This window comes from Ascidiella aspersa, chromosome 9 (genome assembly GCF_963924565.1).
Source record: "Ascidiella aspersa chromosome 9, kaAscAspe10.2, whole genome shotgun sequence".
Classification (NCBI taxonomy): Eukaryota; Metazoa; Chordata; class Ascidiacea; order Phlebobranchia; family Ascidiidae; genus Ascidiella; species Ascidiella aspersa.
The window spans coordinates 23,842,292-23,861,766 of record NC_139455.1 but is presented as its reverse complement, the minus strand read 5'-3'; the positions used below and the strand labels follow the sequence as shown (position 1 = coordinate 23,861,766).

At 34.1% G+C, this 19,475-nt stretch overlaps 1 protein-coding gene across 1 annotated transcript; it reads right to left on the bottom strand.

The window, feature by feature from the left end:
* Positions 1–154: 154 nt before the first annotated feature.
* LOC146133728 (uncharacterized) lies at positions 155–18,447 on the bottom strand. Its single transcript, XM_083397833.1, has 20 exons — positions 18,227–18,447; positions 17,383–17,847; positions 16,695–16,945; positions 15,972–16,184; positions 15,815–15,906; positions 14,850–15,045; positions 13,834–13,995; positions 12,705–12,863; positions 11,773–11,920; positions 11,315–11,404; positions 8,867–8,998; positions 8,108–8,482; positions 7,125–7,327; positions 6,478–6,672; positions 6,241–6,338; positions 5,533–5,728; positions 4,669–4,830; positions 3,571–3,732; positions 3,025–3,175; positions 155–1,031 (listed from the first exon to the last, which is right to left on the bottom strand). Exons 1-20 carry the CDS (start codon positions 18,415–18,417, stop codon positions 881–883), a joined length of 3,792 nt encoding a protein of 1,263 aa, XP_083253959.1. The 5' UTR covers positions 18,418–18,447; the 3' UTR covers positions 155–880.
* Positions 18,448–19,475: the final 1,028 nt, after the last annotated feature.

The following is a 19,475-nucleotide window of genomic DNA, read 5'->3' as shown; positions in this document are numbered from 1 at the left end:
TCGTTTGATTTGTTGAGCAAATTTTCCTGGTTACGGCGGTAAATGCACGCTCAGGTATTGCTTATCACAGGCGCATAACGTGTTTGCTTCATAGTTTAAAAAAGCCATAATTACTCGAAAATAACCTTTATGTATATCGAAATAACTTAGCGGTTTGTTTTATTTTAAACTTAATTGCACGTTTCCAAACTACAAAACAATTAGACTATTAACTGCAAAGTTAGACGCAAAACAACCGAACAACGCAGTTTTCATATTTTTTACAAACCAAGGGCCCTGGAATTTGAATACTCTTGAAACATGAGGGCTTCGTCTCCAGATAGTCCGTATAGGAAAAACAACATCACTGCATTAACTTGTAACGCTCTTATTAATATAAAATTCTCTTCGATACACTTGCGGTTATAGGTATTAGGTTTGTCCGATAATATCGAAAACATACTTCTTTCTCTCAGTTCTTTCAACACTGTTGCAGAACCTCACAAGTTTCATGATGCAGAACCGTTAACGTTTAGCGAGAGTTCCGAAGTAAATTCCATTAGTACACCAAATACCATCGGAGGTTCACCGATTCTGTCGATCAATGATAAAAGCAAGGCAGGCTAGGAAAACAACTGAGGTTCGAACTTACGACCTCCGGTCAAGCCGGGACCGTCGCTCTACCTACTGAACTACACAGGCTCAGAAAGGAACGAGTCGAGAAACAACCATACGCCAATGCTTGCTCAATCTGTTAGTACAAGCAACTTCACATTGAACGGGATCTGCAGTACCATTTCATCATTCAATGAAAGATACACACACATTTGTGTTCAACAGCTGTAATCTAGACCCCCCAAGCTGCTTTTTGACTCCATTTGAATCCATTAAAAGCGGAGTTTCAGCTAGTTCCGGCGACTTTCTTTCGTCGAACCAAGGTCACAACAGCAGGGTAGATGAGATCCTTCTTCATTTTTCTCTCGGCAACTTTCCACGAACCAACTTCGGGATCGTAAACCTCGATTGTCTTACCAGCGTCATTTTGACCGACTCTACAAAATAACAAATCAAAATCAGCACTGTTAACCCGATAGCAAACATAACATGGCTGGTCGATTTGTACTTAGATTACTTGTGTGGCCTTTGGAATATCAATTAAGAACCCTATTTCAGGCATTGGTAAAGGTCTGAAGAATCATTGTCTAGTCCAGGGTTTCTCAACCGCGGCCCTCGGACCCCTTGGGGGTCACGGAGCGGTCATTGGGGGGCCACGGGCATAACTCTCCAGCTAGATATTGCGAAAACCAAAGTGTCACTATTTTCAAATTTACCGGTTAACACTTAATTTTGTGTTTTTATTACGACTGTAAACCTTTCTTGTAACGTTTTATAACACCTTTTTCTGAAACCTGCTTTGATTAGTCCAGTGGGGATGTTTAAAGTAGAATATTGAATACTTTTTATTCGTTTAATCGCGGAAAGTTACGCCTGATTGGTCGTTCGTGAGTGGCAAGTATGGTCAGTGACCTGTCGCTGTGGCGAAACAATTACTGTGCTGCTTTGTAGATGGTGGTCATGTATCGTGCGGCGTCAGCGTTTTTTTTTTCGAGCGGCCAATTATTACTTGCCGATACCCTTTGCCTAATCTCATGAAGTGTCTGACAAATGCTGTTAGGCGCCCAACTAGTGTGTAATGTCAGGTACAACGGTTCGCATTTTCCTTTAACGGCGTTCAGTTGCAAAATAACCATTTCATCGTACAACGCATAAAGTACACTACCGGGTTATTCAAAAGGCCATTTTTAGGCCAACATTCAGCGGTTTATGCTCAGCTTATTTGTCAAGTAGGCTAATAGTAACGCATTAATAAAACGAAAATCGAGTAATCATCTCGACAAATGTAGCGAAATAGCGACATCGCTTGGCTCAGTACAAAACAGAGCCGAATATAAAAAAATACCTCGGCGGCGTCGAAGAACAAGGTTTGCAATGACTAATTAAGTTAGTTTAAATTAAAATGAAAGTACATTTATTCGTTGATTAATGGCTCTATTTTTTAATAACGTAAAAAAGTAAAACAAGGGAAAAGACTTTAAACACAATGCTTGGTATTTTTATAAGCAGGGGGGCCACCAGGGTCGATAGCCTTTCAAAGGGGGCCACGAAGCATAAAAGGTTGAGAACCACTGGTCTAGTCGAACTACGATGTCCGAAAGTATTAAACGGATCTTCAAGGTTTGCCTAATTGAAACAGCAAACTGGCTGAGATAAGGGTTAACATTAGCGGAAAAATCATGCTGCAAAAGAGGGAAAATAAACACCAAATGTGTAAGTAAGTTTAAAAAAATCATTAAGGCAGTCACGTTTTGATTACATGAACTCCTGTAGCCCAATAAGGATTTTTTCACACCTCATAAAAGTTAAAAAAGTGATTGAACAACGTTGGAGTAAAGGCATAACGTTTTGATTGCACTTTAAAGTTTACAATCTAGTTTTACATATTTTTTAACCATAGGGTAAAGGTAAAACAATCAAGCTGTTAAGTATCGGAGCCGCTACAAGGATTAAACTGACAGATAAGATACAACCAAACCAAGTGACGAAAAATGTTTTTTCAGAACAAAATAAGATTTTAAATCAGGGTCCGACTGGACACTGGAACTACTATAGCAATAAAAGTCTCGCAAAATTCATGGTATAATTTAAATCTGAACATAATATCGAGAGTTATAAAGAGAGTTAAAAGCCATATTCAAATTTCATCATAAACTAGATTCACCATTAACCACTTTATTTATCGCGCTTTCCTAAAGTATTTTTGTAACACCGTATCATTGTAATCGTAAATGACGCCATATGACCGACAAAAACCAAACAAATGCAATTTTTTCGCATACGCCTCAACTTTATTTTCCTAAATGTAGTTACACGTATTGTTAATTACAATACCTAAATTTATCTAGCCCTTGTGAGGCCCTTACATTACCAATAGAAATAATCGACTATATAAAAAATTTCGATGTATTTTCCATGCATTTTACTTACCCTCCCACCGCGTAAATCTTGCCCCCAGCAACGCAAGCGCCGCACACCTTAGTCGGTTTGTTCATCTTTGCTTTACACGTGATCCACGTGTCATTTGAAACACTGTATGCCTCCATGCTAGTTTTAGTTTTCCTGTCGTTGTCCTGGCCGCCTGAATGATTAAAGTTTGGGACAGCTCATGAAATGGATAAGCACGTAATAGTGCAATAGTGGATTAGACTACGAAAAATCATATAGGCGTCTAAACTGAAGACATGTAAGTCAAAAGATTTCTGAGCTAAAAAGAGTAACCCAGGTGACTTTGGAAATGTTTACCGACAAAAAGTTAGGAAAAAGGAATTATTTTTATTAAAATTGCTACAAAAAAGTGTTTTGGGTTTTAGGTGTTACCTTTTCAAAAGGTGTTCAAAAATAATATTAATGTTGTTTATATAAAAAAAAAATAAGTAATTTGCCTAAAAGTTTAAAAACCTAAAAGGAACTTAGCAAAAGAGTATTGTAAAAGAAAAATAATTAAAAAACGGCCTATTTAAATATTCAACACACCGAATACATAAATAGTCCCATCCAGAAAGGCCGCACCAGGCATGTTTCGCGCTTCGCTCATCCTACTTAGAAAGCTCGACTGGCTGCTGATGACGTCAAACTGTTCAACTGTGTCGAGTCGAAGTTCGTCATGGGACACACCGCCCATGCTGTATAAACGTCCTATGCGTTATAAAGCATAAATCGTTAGGAAGGGAAATCAGTGTAACAGGTATACCTAATGACAGGGCACAATATAGATATAGATAGTATACAAAAATGTTAGTTAAAGGTGTAATGATAGCTTGTTAAAGTGTATCAGACAGTGGTTACGTATTCCAATTGGCACAAGGTAAAATCTTAACTTTTTGAAAGCACTTTAAATCTCACGCGTCGCTTGATAGCTCACTCGTTTAAGGAGTGGTTGATTTTCCCAAGGTTGTGAATTCGAATCTCACCCAAACTCTACTGGGTACCTGAGTAGGTGAACGAATGGCTACACAGTAGGTGATAAATTGAAATATTGCCAAAAGTATATGATAGTTTAGTCAGTATGACAGTGAATGTGTATTTCAACGGACGTTAGTGCAAATCTCACAAAGTCACGGAAAATCTAAGTCAAACGTTTCTTCTTAAAACTAGGACCAAGTGGCCTAACAGCTCAGTTAGTAGAAAATTGGTCGCGTATTTCAACGGACGTGGGTTCAAATCCCCACAAAATTTCTTAAATTTCTTAAAAGTTCAATGGGGTTACAGTTAGTAAAGCTAGATTTTACTCACCAACAGCAACATAGGTAGACGAAAGTAGCTTAAACTTAGCAACAAAATTAGCACATTGCAAGATTTGTTTTGGGGTACCAAGGATATTCCTATGATTATGTTTTGCCTCGGAATAGCAAAATAGGAAGCTATTTTACGTTATCTTTGTTTGTACAACTAACTAAAAATATCAAAAGAAAACTAATTTATTGTGTTCACCAGCATAAGCTCATACAACGAAGTGTTACATCTTATTTCATACTACACTAACCTAAAATCGAATTGGTTTTTAAAGAAAATCCTTTCCAATTTAATTAAACATCCTTGGATTTAAGGTGGACATCGTACCAATTTACCAACCATTATATCCGACGGTTCCATGATTACCCCTAGGGGTTAACATTTGACCCACTCTACTCCATTTATCGGCGTCGGGGTCGTAACTATCAATGATGGTCGTCAAATCGTCATCACCTGGGTGGTCTGTGTTCAGCGTAAAACCTCCGGGAAGGTAGATTTTATCTGGTAACAAAAAATTTGGACGTGACTATTCTGTGGGAAAACTCAGTGGTTGGAACAAAGCTCCAGGTATTTTTAAGTTATAAACTTACCACCATAGCTAGTTTTACAAGCTGGATACAAAACACATCAAGGATTCTAAACTTACTTAAGCGCTGAGCATGTGTAGCTCAGTTGGTAGGGCTGCGGTCCCGGTTTAACAAAGGTCGTGAGTTCGAATCTCATCACAAGCTAGTTTTACAAAAAGGATGCAGTAGGCAACGGTGCTATAGTTGACAAAAAATAAATCTTACTTATAAGAGCGCACATGTGTAAATGCGTTCACAAGATTAAACTTCAATAGGAATTGTTTATCCACACAATGGCACCAATAGAAGAGAATGACAACATGCGTTCATGCCAGGCTATCGTTTGTATTATAATAACCCGACAACGAACTTAAAAGCGGGCAGTGTTTTAAGCAGCTACAAATCGATGTTTTGGTGGTTAATGCGTCTATAAACCATTTTCTGCTCCATCTAACTCAAATATTTAAGTTGTACTAAAAAAAAGTTGTCGTACTTAAAAAACAACAAATTACACACATTCTCTCAAACATCATCTTGGAAAACGAGCAATAATTTTGCCTAATGTTTCAACTGAATCGCAGTTGCAAAAAGCGCAAATAAACAACCTTTAACAAAAAACTCAACTAACAACACATACCTTGAAGCACAGCCGCAGCCGAGCCGTTTCTTGGCAATAAGAGTGGCTTTCCAAAGCTCCATTTCCCACCGTAAGAGCTTCGAACTGCAAGTTTTTCTACCGCAGTGCTTGGTCTACCGTTCACAGTTCCACCGATCACGTAAATGTTGCCGCGCAGTAGAACAGCAGTACAGCTCCAACGACCAACCTTCAGCTCCTGTATAACGGTATATCTTTTTTGTGCTGAATTGCAACATAATAATTTCCTTCAAGCGTAAATGATAAACGTTCCAGTAGTCTACAGACTTATTTTTACTCTTTTAAATTGAAACTGGAATTGGAATTGAAATTACCGATTTCATCAACACTAGAAATTAAAATTACGACTGAGAGACGGTAAAGCGCCTTTTCGGAAAAATAGGAAATCTAACACACAAGAAATTCAAAACAAGATTAAAAATAACGTATTTTTCCCTAATTCTTTAAATTAGTTGCATCTTAAACGTGAATGCGAAGCATTAGTTCTTTGGGAAAATAATATTTTTTTTCATGCTGTTTGTTGTCTATGAAGTACGTACTGTTCATCCAAAAAAAAAACTAAAAAAGGTATTACAAGAGTGCAAAAGAGTATACACAACACCAAAAGGTTATAACGAGAGTCGGGAGAAATTTGAGACCAGCCTGACGGCCACAAGCAAACTTCCTTGTTTTAAATAAAACAAAGCTTACCGGCAGAAAGCGAAGTGTGTTGTTTTGTGGGTTATATTCAGCCACAACAGTTGTAGTGTAGAGACCACCAACGATTAAAACTGTCTCAATAAGTACTTCTGCAATAAAACAAGGTAAGTTGTCAATATTCCAGTAGTTTTCATGAACAATGAATTAAAAAATTAGTTATGCAAAATATTTATCAAGAATGCACAAAAAACAAGTCATTTCAAGCTTGAAAATTAAATAGAACATAACCTTTCGCCGGTTGCAGGGTAACCATTGGTATCACATCTGCTTGTTGAAATGGGAAAGAAAACTGATTAAGGGAAACGAGATTGCTGTCGTTTGGGGCTTCCCATTGACTTTCCAGTAATTGCCAAATGTCACATTTCTCTTTTGCAAGATGTACTTTGCTACGTTTTAGCAATTCAGTGGATAGAATTAATGAAACTAAAAAAACAAACAAGATAATTATATTTACTAACCAAATCGAACTTTTTTATGTAAAAACACTTTTGTTTCATTTTTTTTTATATATTGTAACTAATAAGCTTTTTATTTTAAACAGTAAAAATTACTATCATTTATAACACTAAGTTTCCTATTTTTTTTTTTTGGTTCAATAATTGCCAAACGTCACATTTCAAGTTTGCATTTTGCTACGTTTCAGCAATTCAGCAGATAGAATTATTGAAACTAAAACAAAACAAGACATATACTTTCAAAAGATATTTAAACCTAATCAAAGCCACGGGTAACAATCAAAAGTTTTTATAAAAACACATTTTTTTAGAAATCAGCTATTTTTACAAATAGAATTATTATTTAAAATGTTGCCTGCAATATGTTACACCAGAATCAGTTTCCAGCATTTTTTTAAATCAACAATTTTGTTATCTTACTGTAACTCATGTTTTTTCGAAGCATTTCTTCTTCGGTTAAGCATCTCCCAATAATTTGCTCAAACAGTTTTACCAGGTGAATGTTGTCTCTTGCATTCCCCTTAACTTTTAAATCATTTTTAAGTTGGATAAATGTTTCGTGAACACATGAAGAGCTTGTATAGTTTTCGTAGGTTGTCAATTCAAAAACGATTTTGCCAAAACTGAAAACGAAAATAGCATAAAACTTATATAAAAATAAGACCAAAAATTGTTTCTGTTAGCATAAATACCCAAACTAAGTAAAACTTCAAAAACTTAGTTAATTTTTATAGACATCATTAATGGTTGTTCTAAGTAAATGTTTTGTTTTGGTAACGAATCTGCAGAAGGCAAATTTATGTTCGATTTTATTTGTCTGATAAATAAAAAATACATCATGGTTAAAGACTGCAGTTGCAATTAAATTAAAGAACATGGCATCTTTGTTAATATGATTTAGAAACCAAGGCACATATACAGATTAAAAGCTATGTATTTTAAAGTTCTGGTACCATGACCCTAAACCAGCGGTTTCAACCAGTTGGCCATGGCTCACTGGTGGGCCATAAAAACATTTGAGGTGGGCCACAGACCAATTTAAAAAAGCTAGATTTGAATAATCTGTTTTGAAATATGTTTTGCTGTGTTTTGTTCTAAACCTATTTACAGTTTTTTCTTTCATAAAAAATTTTATTGGGCCACAGAATTTTTTTTCAACGTAAATGGGCCACGAAAGAAAAAAGGTTGAGAACCACTGCCCTAAACAGTTTAAACGTATAATATCTAAGATACCATAAAACAAAGTTTCGATTTGGGTAAAAAAATAAAAAAAAAAAGGTAAAAAAATGAATATGTGTCTTGTACATTTATTTCAAGCCAAATGTATTCTTAAAAACACATACAACATCACATTGCTCTGAATAAATGAAAAAAATATTTCAATTTTGTTTAACTCTACTTACTCAAACACATCTTGTGATTTGGAACAAATTTTTCCAACACCAGACTCTACCTCATGTTGGTTTGCATAATAGAGAAGCTGTACTCTCAAGTCTCTAGTTAAAAAAATACTTTCCGTATCTAAAGACCCATGTGCAAGACCATTGGAGTCGAAATTGTGCAGGTAAGCTAAGGCGGAAGACAAATCAGTCAAAATTTGAAGTCGTAGACTCCAGCCTATGGGTTGTTGAACAGTTTTTTTGAACAGCCATTTTAGATTTGTAGTGGCAACTATGTCAGACACAATTCCAAGCCCTTTTGGCCACTGTACAAGTCCATGTATGTGTTGGATATGTTGGTGGTTCACTTCTTTTAAAATCGAACCAGCCACTTTAACCCTAAAATTGAATTTGTTTAAACCTATTGGAATTAGGTTATACTGGATTGTAGGTTTGATACTAGACAATTTAAAGTGGGTTGAGCCCAAGATGCCAATTATTGAGAACAAGAACAAATTCAATGACACAAAAATGTAAAAAAATAGAACACACGTATTTGGACTGTGTATAATGTATATAAACAGGTTGGGTGCCATAATTTGTTGCACAAAACCTCTTCAGAAATTAAATTTATCTAATAAATATCACTGTTACTTATAAAATAAAAAAAATCAAGATTTATTTACGGGAATAAAGCACATTTAGGGGGTTATTTTGATTCCATGAAGCACATGTACATAAAAATAAAGTTATTTATTTATGAGCTTGTATTTAATGACTCACTTGTCAACAATTTCACTTTCTTCAGTGGAAAATGGGTTAAATAACCTCACGGAAACTTCCCCGTATTTTTTGTGGGTACATCTCCGAAAAACGCCTATTTCTTTGAAATCGACCAAATCTTTAGAATCCCAGCTGGTTAGAAAGTGGTCTGGGTCCAAGAAATTCAGCATTTAATACCTTGGAAGTCCTAGCATCTGAAAATCGACAAAACAATAGCAATACAATAAAGATAACATAAAGCTATTGTGAATATTTAATAGATTTGAGTTGGAGAATTGTGTATAAACAATTACAGAAGATGCTTTCATTTAGTATTTTACTACCCAAATTAAACTGCAATATTTACTACAGAAAAGAACATATTACATTAACATATTTCATACCTAGTTTGTGGCTATACAAATATAATTCCTTAACATGAAACTTGAATTTGTGTATATCACAAACTTTTGTTTTAAATAAAATATGTGTAATTAAAGAAAAAGGAGAAAGATCATATTAAAACACCCAAAATAATTAAAAGGGGCTATATTTCAAGAAGAAAATTATACTTCTTACAAAATTCACATTGCTGCATAAAGAGCATCACATTTGATGTACATAATTATGCAAAAATTGGTAGTAATAAAATTAACAAAATTAACAGTAAATTACGTTAGCTAGCGAAAATTAAACGATACTTAAAAAAGTATCAATGAAAACTAAGGATTACGTTAAAAATACAAAGGTAATAAAGATTGAAAATGAAACAATAAGGTAAAACCAGGCAAATCGTTAAATTATTTTAAAAGCAATTAAAAATCTCGCGTTTAAATTTGACTAAAAACAAACAATTTATACACTTAAAAAAAACTTTTGTGTTACGTTGTATTTGTATCTGTCGATTGGATTGTTAGACAACTTTAATTAAACATACAAACAAAAGAGAGAAATACAGAGATAAACACGAGAAAAAAACAGTTATAAGCGTTTTTCAAAAACGCAATACTAACTGGAAAAGTCATTGCATAATTAGGCCAAAAAGTACAATTTGACACTAGAGTGTCTTCGTAGGTAACAATACAATGAAAACATAATTTAGACAGCCAAAAATAAAACTCAGACACATAAAATAAATATAAAAAAGGCATTTTGCAGATAAAAGAAATATGTGAGTTGAAATTTATTCAATTATTTAAACAGCAAAACTATTACAGAAAAATGTAATGTGTAAATAGGTCGCAATGTAGTGAAATTACATAAGCTATTGCTACCAGGCATAATATCAGGTTTGTAGAGCTCTTCTGGCAAATGTAATTTTTATTCCGACGTTTCGACGTCCTATACAGGTCGTCTTCATCAGGGTAAATAACACGGAATGCGACTAGTACAGTGCACGATAAACAAAGGAAAAAAGGAAAAAAGAATGGAACGCAAGCACGTTACAACGCAACAAAAACAAAACGCGATAACGAATGATTGGGCCTCTAATCTTTAAGCAGGTGCCTGTAGCACGCTGAAAGCATCACGTCCGTTTTGATGTTCATTGTGTTGCCCCGTTGGTGAATAATCCATGACTCAAGAAATAGTCTTTTTTTCCCCGTTCAACGGGATGTTTCCAACAGTGACGCGAAGAAGTCGGCCCTCTCCAATCACGCGGTGTCACAGGGCCACCGTATTGATTTTAATGCGGCGTCTGTTGTGGCCCGGGAATCTGACTACAGGAAAAGACTATTTCTTGAGTCATGGATTATTCACCAACGGGGCAACACAATGAACATCAAAACGGACGTGATGCTTTCAGCGTGCTACAGGCACCTGCTTAAAGATTAGAGGCCCAATCATTCGTTATCGCGTTTTGTTTTTGTTGCGTTGTAACGTGCTTGCGTTCCATTCTTTTTTCCTTTTTTCCTTTGTTTATCGTGCACTGTACTAGTCGCATTCCGTGTTATTTACCCTGATGAAGACGACCTGTATAGGACGTCGAAACGTCGGAATAAAAATTACATTTGCCAGAAGAGCTCTACAAACCTGGTAGTGAAATTACATTGACATTTCGTCTTAAATAAAACATATAATTTAAGAAGCCCACCACACAACAAAACCGACACGGCAAAGAGATAAAGAGAAAAAAATTACATAAAAATTCAAAACAGTTATGAGAGTTTTAAAAACGCAATAATTGCTGGAAAACTTATTACATAATATGGTCAAAAAGTGAAATTAGATAACACTACAGCATGGCTCCTCAAGTAAAAATTCGATAAAACATATAATTTAGACAGCCAAATAACTCAGACACGTTAGATGAACACATAAAAACATTTTGTAGGCAAAAGAAGACATAACAAATGTGTAAAGTTCAAGGTAACTAAATTAAATCAAAGCGCACAATTATTACTGAAAAATCTAGTGCATAATTAGTTCAAAGAGCGCTGTAATTAGATTGGAACTACTGCGTGCCTATACCACTGCTTCTCCATGTGAGCCACAATAGTCCAAGAATTACTATCTGTGTCAAAGAATTCAGTTGTCACCATCGAATCTGTATAGCTCTTTCTATAAAACAGAAACAGAAAATTCTCAGTTCACTTAATAAATTTTAAGTATACAAACTTGGGGAAATACAAATTAGTGTTAAACTGTAATCAACAGGATAATGAGTTACAATTTTTGGGAGTTTTTTTGTTTTATTTATTTTTAACTGCATATCAAGTAACAAAATATATTTTTTTGTTTTTTTTCTGTGTCAACAAAAAATATGTGTGAAAAAGAAAATACCATACCCAGGAATACCTAAATTTTGTAAAACTATAAACAAAAGGATTTAATAATATAAAAATGTTTTTTTGCAAATAAATATTTATTTCTCCCTTAAAAAAAGAAAATATGTAGTAAAATCCTGTTTGTACACGCTTTATGCTTACCCTCCAACAGCATATATTTTTCCAGCAACAGAACAAGCACCCAGAGATACTCTGTTTTCAATCATTCCTAAGACATCAGACCACTTATCTTCAGCAATGTTGTACTTGGAAACCTTCCTTAGGAAAGTAAGGTCGCCATCTAAACCACCTGGAAAGAAACAAACGATTGTTGATCATAAAAAGGTAAATATGGTGTGATCGACCAATATCACTTTTTTAGACCGATACGCATCACCAATATTATGTTTTGACAAATGACACGCTATAGCGATTTTATTTACATACCTGGAATATGCTAATAGCTGAAATTAATTTTAAAAAATGCAAATGAAATTAAGTTTATCTCCCTATTAATAATAAATTATTTTTTGTGTATTAGCTTTGCATGGTGCTGAACACTGTCAAATTTAAAAATCAAAAATATATTAAATTTGTTTGTTTAAAGGCAAAACTAGTTTTGATAATAAAATATAGGCAAAAAAATCGGCTTAAATTGCCAATACCTACATATAGTTAGAAGCAGAATATAGCGTTTACCGATATATCGGTCAATCTCTAATTGTTGTTATAATATTTATGGATATATGCTTCAATAATTTCACACATAGTATTCAGTAAAATTATAGAAAAACACTTCTGAGGTGTTTGCCCGTAAAACGTCCAGTGATGTCAGCTAAGTTAGTTAAGTACAAAAACTTAAAGAATTACTTACTTTACAAAATCGCACTGATTATTAACTGGTTTCGGGTAATAAACAATTAAATTTTTAATTAGTGTTCAAACAATGTTTTTTGCATTTAACTATTTTGAAACGCCAAAATTTGCTGGAAAATCAAAATTTCTCATTTAGGGTACATACCTACAATTAAGTTACAACTTAAGAGATGTCAACATTTGTTTAAAACCAGAAATATTAAAGCATTTAAATTTACCCATGATGTAAATGTTTCCATCGAGGTAAGCGGCTGAATGATGTGACCATACATCCGGGAGATTAGTCAGAAATGTTGACTGGCCAGTTGTTGGGTCAAACGACTCGAATGATGAGAGGCGATTGGTGCCATCGTAACCACCGGCAATAAACAGTTTGTCTAAATTAAATTAAAAGTTATTTTAAGGTGCACTTAGAACAAAGAGAAAAAAAACAGAGCTAATATAGATCTACATTACATTAACTTTTATAATTGGAAGTTTATAAACTAGGAATAGGAAAATTTCTGAAAACTTTTTTGCAGAAATACTCACTATAGTGTCACATCAAAATATAAAAGGTTATAATGTATTTTAAAGTGGCTGAAGATCGCCAAACAGTTGACAATTTTAATGCCGATGCCCTTGTTAGTATTTTAATTTGTTTGAATTGAAAGATTTTAAATTAATTGTAAAATGTCTAAAAATCATATATAAATTGATCAACATTTAACTAACGAGAATGTCAAATGTTTCTCAAAGATTTTTTTTTAAATAAAAAGTAGTAATAATTATTAATTAAATGATTTAAAATGTTGAATGCATTGGCCAGTAAATGGACGAAATTGATTGCAAACTGGGAGTTGGGAACAACTTTTCAAAATAACTTGCGATGTTTTACAAAACACTTGGCTATGACATCCAGGGCTGCAGAGTCGAAGTCGGTTGGTTTTGCCAGAGTCGGACTCGGGACTCGAGTAAGACCACCTAAAACTACCCGAGTCCCGAGTCCGACTTCACATGCGCAGTACCAAATTTTTTAGCTGATATAAATTCTAACTGGAAATTGTGCAGGTGGAATAGCATATGGTGGAATATTTTCCAACCATGTGCTGTGAGTAAATGAAATATACAACACCCCTATAAGTGGATTGCTGAATATCCATGTTATTTTAGTTACGTAAACTGGCGATATACAGGCTGTAGAGTCAGGGCCGGACTCAGGATTTGGCAAAATGGCACTTTTGACCGGAGTCGGACTCAGGACTCGGGTTATTATTTTTAACCGACTCTGCATCCCTGAAGGCAGCTTTACCTATTAAAGCTGGATATACTTATATTTTGAACGTCAAAATTTACCAAAAATCTCACCTTGTGTGGCAATGGTTGAGTGGCCTTCCCTTGAAGTTTTCATATTTCCAACAAACTTCCAGGAATCTTCGTAGATGTTGTACGACTCAATCGTAGATAAGCAAACTTTCATGTCGTTCCAACCTCCACAAACATAAGCTAAACCTGAAAGTAAATTCATCACTGTAACGCTGTATTGTTTGTAACGAAAATTAAAAGTTTTAGAAATAAAAGTGATTCAATATTTTAAAAGTTGTTCGTCATTGGCATTTCAACAAAGATTTGGTTGGAAAATTAAAAAAGTAGAATAATTTTGTATAGAAACAACATAAATGTTAATTTTTTTAAACACTGGATGAAGTTTCATTATAATAATGTATTTCTAACATATTTCAACACTATAGCTAAACTGGGTAAACTGTAATTATTTATGTGTGACTAAAAATATATGAATATAAGATAACTGTTTAAATACTATCTTGTTGACAAGATTAGCCCACTTTTATATTTATAAAATAAAAAAAAATATTACCATACATACAAATGTTGGCAAACTTAATTTTCTTTTATCCCTGTTTTAACACTTTAAAAAAAGTTAGCAAACTTATTTGAGTATTAATGTATATAAGACATAAACCAAAATTACTCATCAACCAATTTTGGACTGATACCACTACCTGAAGTTTGGCCAATCGATACCAATTTTTTACGTTTTTTCTTGCCAAGCGATACCCAATAACATACTTATTTTTTCATATATCTAGAGTCGAGATTCGATTTAATTAAATAGTAATTCCAAATAATATTATAGTTTATCTCTCCATATTTTTAAACTCTTATTTTACATGATAACTTGGCACGATGCTGAACAAATATTTATTGAGTAAAAAATGGGAAATTTGTTAGATAACAGGAAAAAATACCAAATTTTTGTACCAAAAAAAAATCAGCCTAAATTTACTAATACCAATATATCTGTAGAAGTCCAATATAGGCGAATATCATTGGAACACCAATATATCAGTCCATCTATATACCCTTAATAACAGCCGCACTGGCATGATATCGCTTTTCATTCATCGGAGATCGAACTTGCCACTGCGAAGCATTTCCGACCACATCAAGGCACTCCACCTCATTGGTTGGAATGTCACCTTTGACCTTTCCACCGAAGGCAAGAATTTTGCCGTTTACTTGAACTGCCGATAAAAGCCATCTTCCAATTACCAGGTTCTGCACAAGAAAAATTGGTTAAAAAAATGAGATAAGTCGCTAAAAAAGGTTACTACTCATAAATTTAATGGTGAAAATAACGACCCAAATAGACGTAAAAAGCGACATGCTATATTATTTAAACGTTTAGGCAAACAAGCGTCGCAAAAACGATCATTTCGCACCTTTTTACCATTCCTTTATGCGACTAAAGTGTATATAATCGGGTGTAACTGATGTGGCCTTCATATCACTGATGATGGCATGAGCATTTGTCGAAACGTTTGAACAATAAAGCATGTCGCTTTTTACGTCTATTTGGGCCTTAATTTTCACCATTAAACTTATGAACAGATCCGTATTATAGTGTTCCAAGGTTACTACTAGCTTAAGATCTTAACAATATAATATTCGGGAGTTGAGCTGTTTTTGTCTTATTCAAGAACTGAAACAAGTAGCACTGTGTACAAATTGTGTTTTTAAGTTTACAAGCTTTTGCACAACTGTTATTCATCAGCTTGGACTACCATGTATATAAATCATTAGTTAAAACCTACTTTTATATTTAGAATTAACACATCTATAAGATATATGTATAATTTTTTTGTATATGTGCATGTTCTCCGAAATTTATTTTATCGTTTTTAAACTGTAAATAAAATTAATTTTGCAACAGAAAAAATTGAAATCAGGTATAAAACACTTTACGAAAGATAGGGATACTTTTTAGTTTTTAATTAAATCGACTCATTTATTATTAACAACAAAACTAGATTAGGTAACGCCTTACTGGCAGATTTGAAAAAGTTTTGAGTTCTGTGGAAAACTTCAAAACATCATTAGGAGTGTCCCAACCGCCAAGTATAACGAACGTCTGCGCCTCTACAAAAAAACACAGTTTAATCACAAAGAGTAAAGTGTAGCACTACAACAAAAATAATTCATACCCTTTTCTTCAACACAAATTGGAGATGCAGTTAGCGTTACTGCACCAGGATGGTCAACTGAATCAAACGAGTTTGAAAATCGACCGATAGGGACTAAAGTTTCGACCGTGTGGGGTCTTTTAGTAGCTGCCAACTTGGCACCAATCCGTGCTGCACAAGACACTATCTCCCAGGGATTCTTGGTGTCAAGCAACTCTCTGAGAGAGGTTCTCACTATGAAACAAAAGCTTGTTAAACTAAAAATTACTAAAATAATAAAGTTGTATGTAACTTGGAGAATCATTCATGGTTTAAAGCGATACCTAACATTATACAAGCCATTTAACTTTTAACAGTTTGGGAGTTCATGGTCTCATGTGTTTATACATGGTAACCCAGAAAAGTTTTAAATCCTATTGGTGAAATAAAACTGTGCTACAGGAAATAAGTTGAAACACTAATCTCACATTTAACTGTCAAATTTGATGCCCTGTCGGAAATCTAGAGCGCCTAAAAACGCTCTTCACGTCATTTGGTGCACATTCGGGTTACATAAAAAAAACATTTTACCACTTTTCTTTTGACAAATAAAAGGTATGTATACAATATACATCTGTATATATAACAATGAAACTAATTAATACACACTGCTCAAAACAGAAACTATAAAACTTCTGTTTTAGAATATTGAGAAGTAAACACAATCTAAATTTTGTAAAAAAAAAAAAACAATTATAGACTAACCTTCATGCATTTCAGGTCTTTCCACTGCTTTATGAGACCAACAAGATTTCATTTTTTCTTCCAAGAGTTCAAGAATTTCCAGCTCCACATTTTGATTCGCTTGTGCCATTTCTTCCTTCACATTTTGTAGCACACTAACATCTGGCTTTTGACCGCGAGTTATGATTAAATTCATTAAAGTCAAAGGATGGATGATTACACCTTTAAATACTTGATGACGAGTGACGGTTTCATATATGAGCATGCCATAACTGGAAAGTGAAAATAAATATATCACTGCAAAATAATTGAATTCTTTAACAAAAAAAATATTCTGGTAGATCTTTTGATCTTTTTTTTCGAAATTTGTTACCAACAAGAACAAATTTAAAATACTACAAGTTACATTTCTTGTTCTATTTTAATAAATGTATTTACTTATTAAGATAAGTGTTGTAATTTAATCCGCATACACCAAGAACACTGGAATCTCTCAGTGTTCTCTGTAAGGGCTATTTACAGACCCTTAGAAAGGATTATATTAAATGTTTTTACTCAGACTGTTGGTAATATAAAAAAAGTATACAGCTGATAAATTAACATTGAGCTTCTAGTACAAATGTATAAAAGCATACAAGTACAGATAAACAAACTAAGTGGTTAAAACATTTAAATCACCAAAATTAATTTGAAAGAAAGCAAAACATACCTGTAGACATCCATGGCTGCAGTTCTCTTAATACTTGGGTTCTCTAAAAACTCAGGTGCAGTATAGTACCAAGTGTGCTGAGTATTGGTCTCCACATTAAGTGTAGGCATTTTTGAGGCATTTGTGGCCATCACAAGATTAGCTGAACCAAAGTCACCAAGTTTCACTCTCAAATCTAAAGTCAGCAGCACGTTTTCTGGCTTAAGATCGCCGTGGACAAAAACGTACGAGCTGTCGTAGTAATGCAAATAGCACAGTGCATCGGCTAGTTCACATAGAATGCGTAAGCGCAACGGCCATGGAATCTCCGCTAGATTTTCTGTCTGTTGCAGCAAGTCGTTTAAATTGCCGCCATCGATAACATCCATGATAATTCCGAAGCAGTTTGACCACTTCACGAGACCGTGGACTTGTACAATGCTCTTGTGCTTGATTTTCGATAAAATTTTGGCTTCGTGAGATTGCCTGAAAATGGGTTTTAACAGAAAAATGTATAAAAAGCAGGAAATTTCATAATATTTTTATTTAGGAATAATAAACATTTAGTAGCCTGAAAAAGCAAATCATTTTTCGTACTTCGTAGAGTAAGAGTAAAGCATACCTATGTTGGCCAAATTTTAATTATATATAAAATTTAAACTAGCATATTTTCGCTATAGAGATTTGCAGAATATATCTCCAGGGAAAATAATTCTGTAAAAAATAATGAAAGCTAGCATTTTTCATAAATTAATGGAATATTTTTTTTCTATGGTATTAAAAAATATATTTTTTTATATATTCATACTAAGTTTGTAAAAAAAATAAACTAAAATAGTGAATATCACAAATTCAAGTGTTTTACTTTTCAATGGATTCTTCGATGTTCTCCGTTGATCCAGAAGTCGAAAAGCACTTAACGGCCACCGAGCCGAGTTTTTTGTGTTGGCATTTTCTGACAGCTGCGAAGCCTCCGTGGCCCAAAAGGTCACGTTTGTTCCAACTCGTCAACAAGTCATTAGCCTTGTATTCATGAAGCCTTGCTGTTGTTGACATTTCAGCTTACATAGGTATTTAAAGGTAAACAACTTGTCTTATCAGTAACATAAAAATAAATCATTACATAGGTAGCAACCAGATACACAGCATTCTGTGGAAGGTGCAGGGCCGATTGTTTTTTAGAAAGCAATTTGTGTGAACACTCTAATTACTTGTACGACTAATTTTCAGAAAAAGATGAGTTGCGCTAGATTCCAGAAACTGCAGTGTTTATAAAAGCTTGACTGCAAAACTAAAAATTTTGCGCTGTACACAGATATCTCAGCATAATATGACATAAAATGCAGACTTATTTGTGTTGAACGTTGAGTCTAATACCATGAAATTATTACTAATCACTTAGACCACTATTTTTTTATTTAAATAATTTTGTCAAAATTATTTTAAATTAAAATAAAAAATGTATTTTATTTAAAACTCTACTCGGCGGGTCTACCATCCCACCACAATTATTGAATAAACGCACAATATTTGGGTTATGGTTAGCGTTTGGGTGTGGGTGGGTCAAGTATTATTATATTCATTATTAAAAAATAATATTTGACCCATCCTAATTCAAAACGTTAACCCGCACCCTAACCCAAATAATGTGCGTTGTGGTAGTATTCTAGAACACAGTGGCGTAGCCAGCCGAAAATTGGGGGGGGGGCAAAAAGTTGGAATGTTTTGTTTAGCTCTTAGCATTGTATCAACTGCCTTAACGAACACAAGTAACAATGCCAGCAAATCGTTTCGAGCAGCAACTGACTGAGCGTTAAACGCAATACTCAAAAAACAGTCAATGAGCAAAAACTGTCTGAAAGTAGTAAAAGTACATTAATGTATAGTAAATGTTATAACTACATCGTTTGTGACGTAACAATGCCTGACAATTGAAGGTGTGGCATGCCTGTGATCAAATGTTGTGGTACTGCTTATAAATGATACAAAACAAATTATTCAGACTAAAATATTTATAAATTTTGGGGGGGCTATGGCCCCTCAGCCCCCCCTGGATACGGCTATGCTAGAACAGGGCCCTTTACTTAAGTTATTCTATCGAGAAAGTCCGGCGA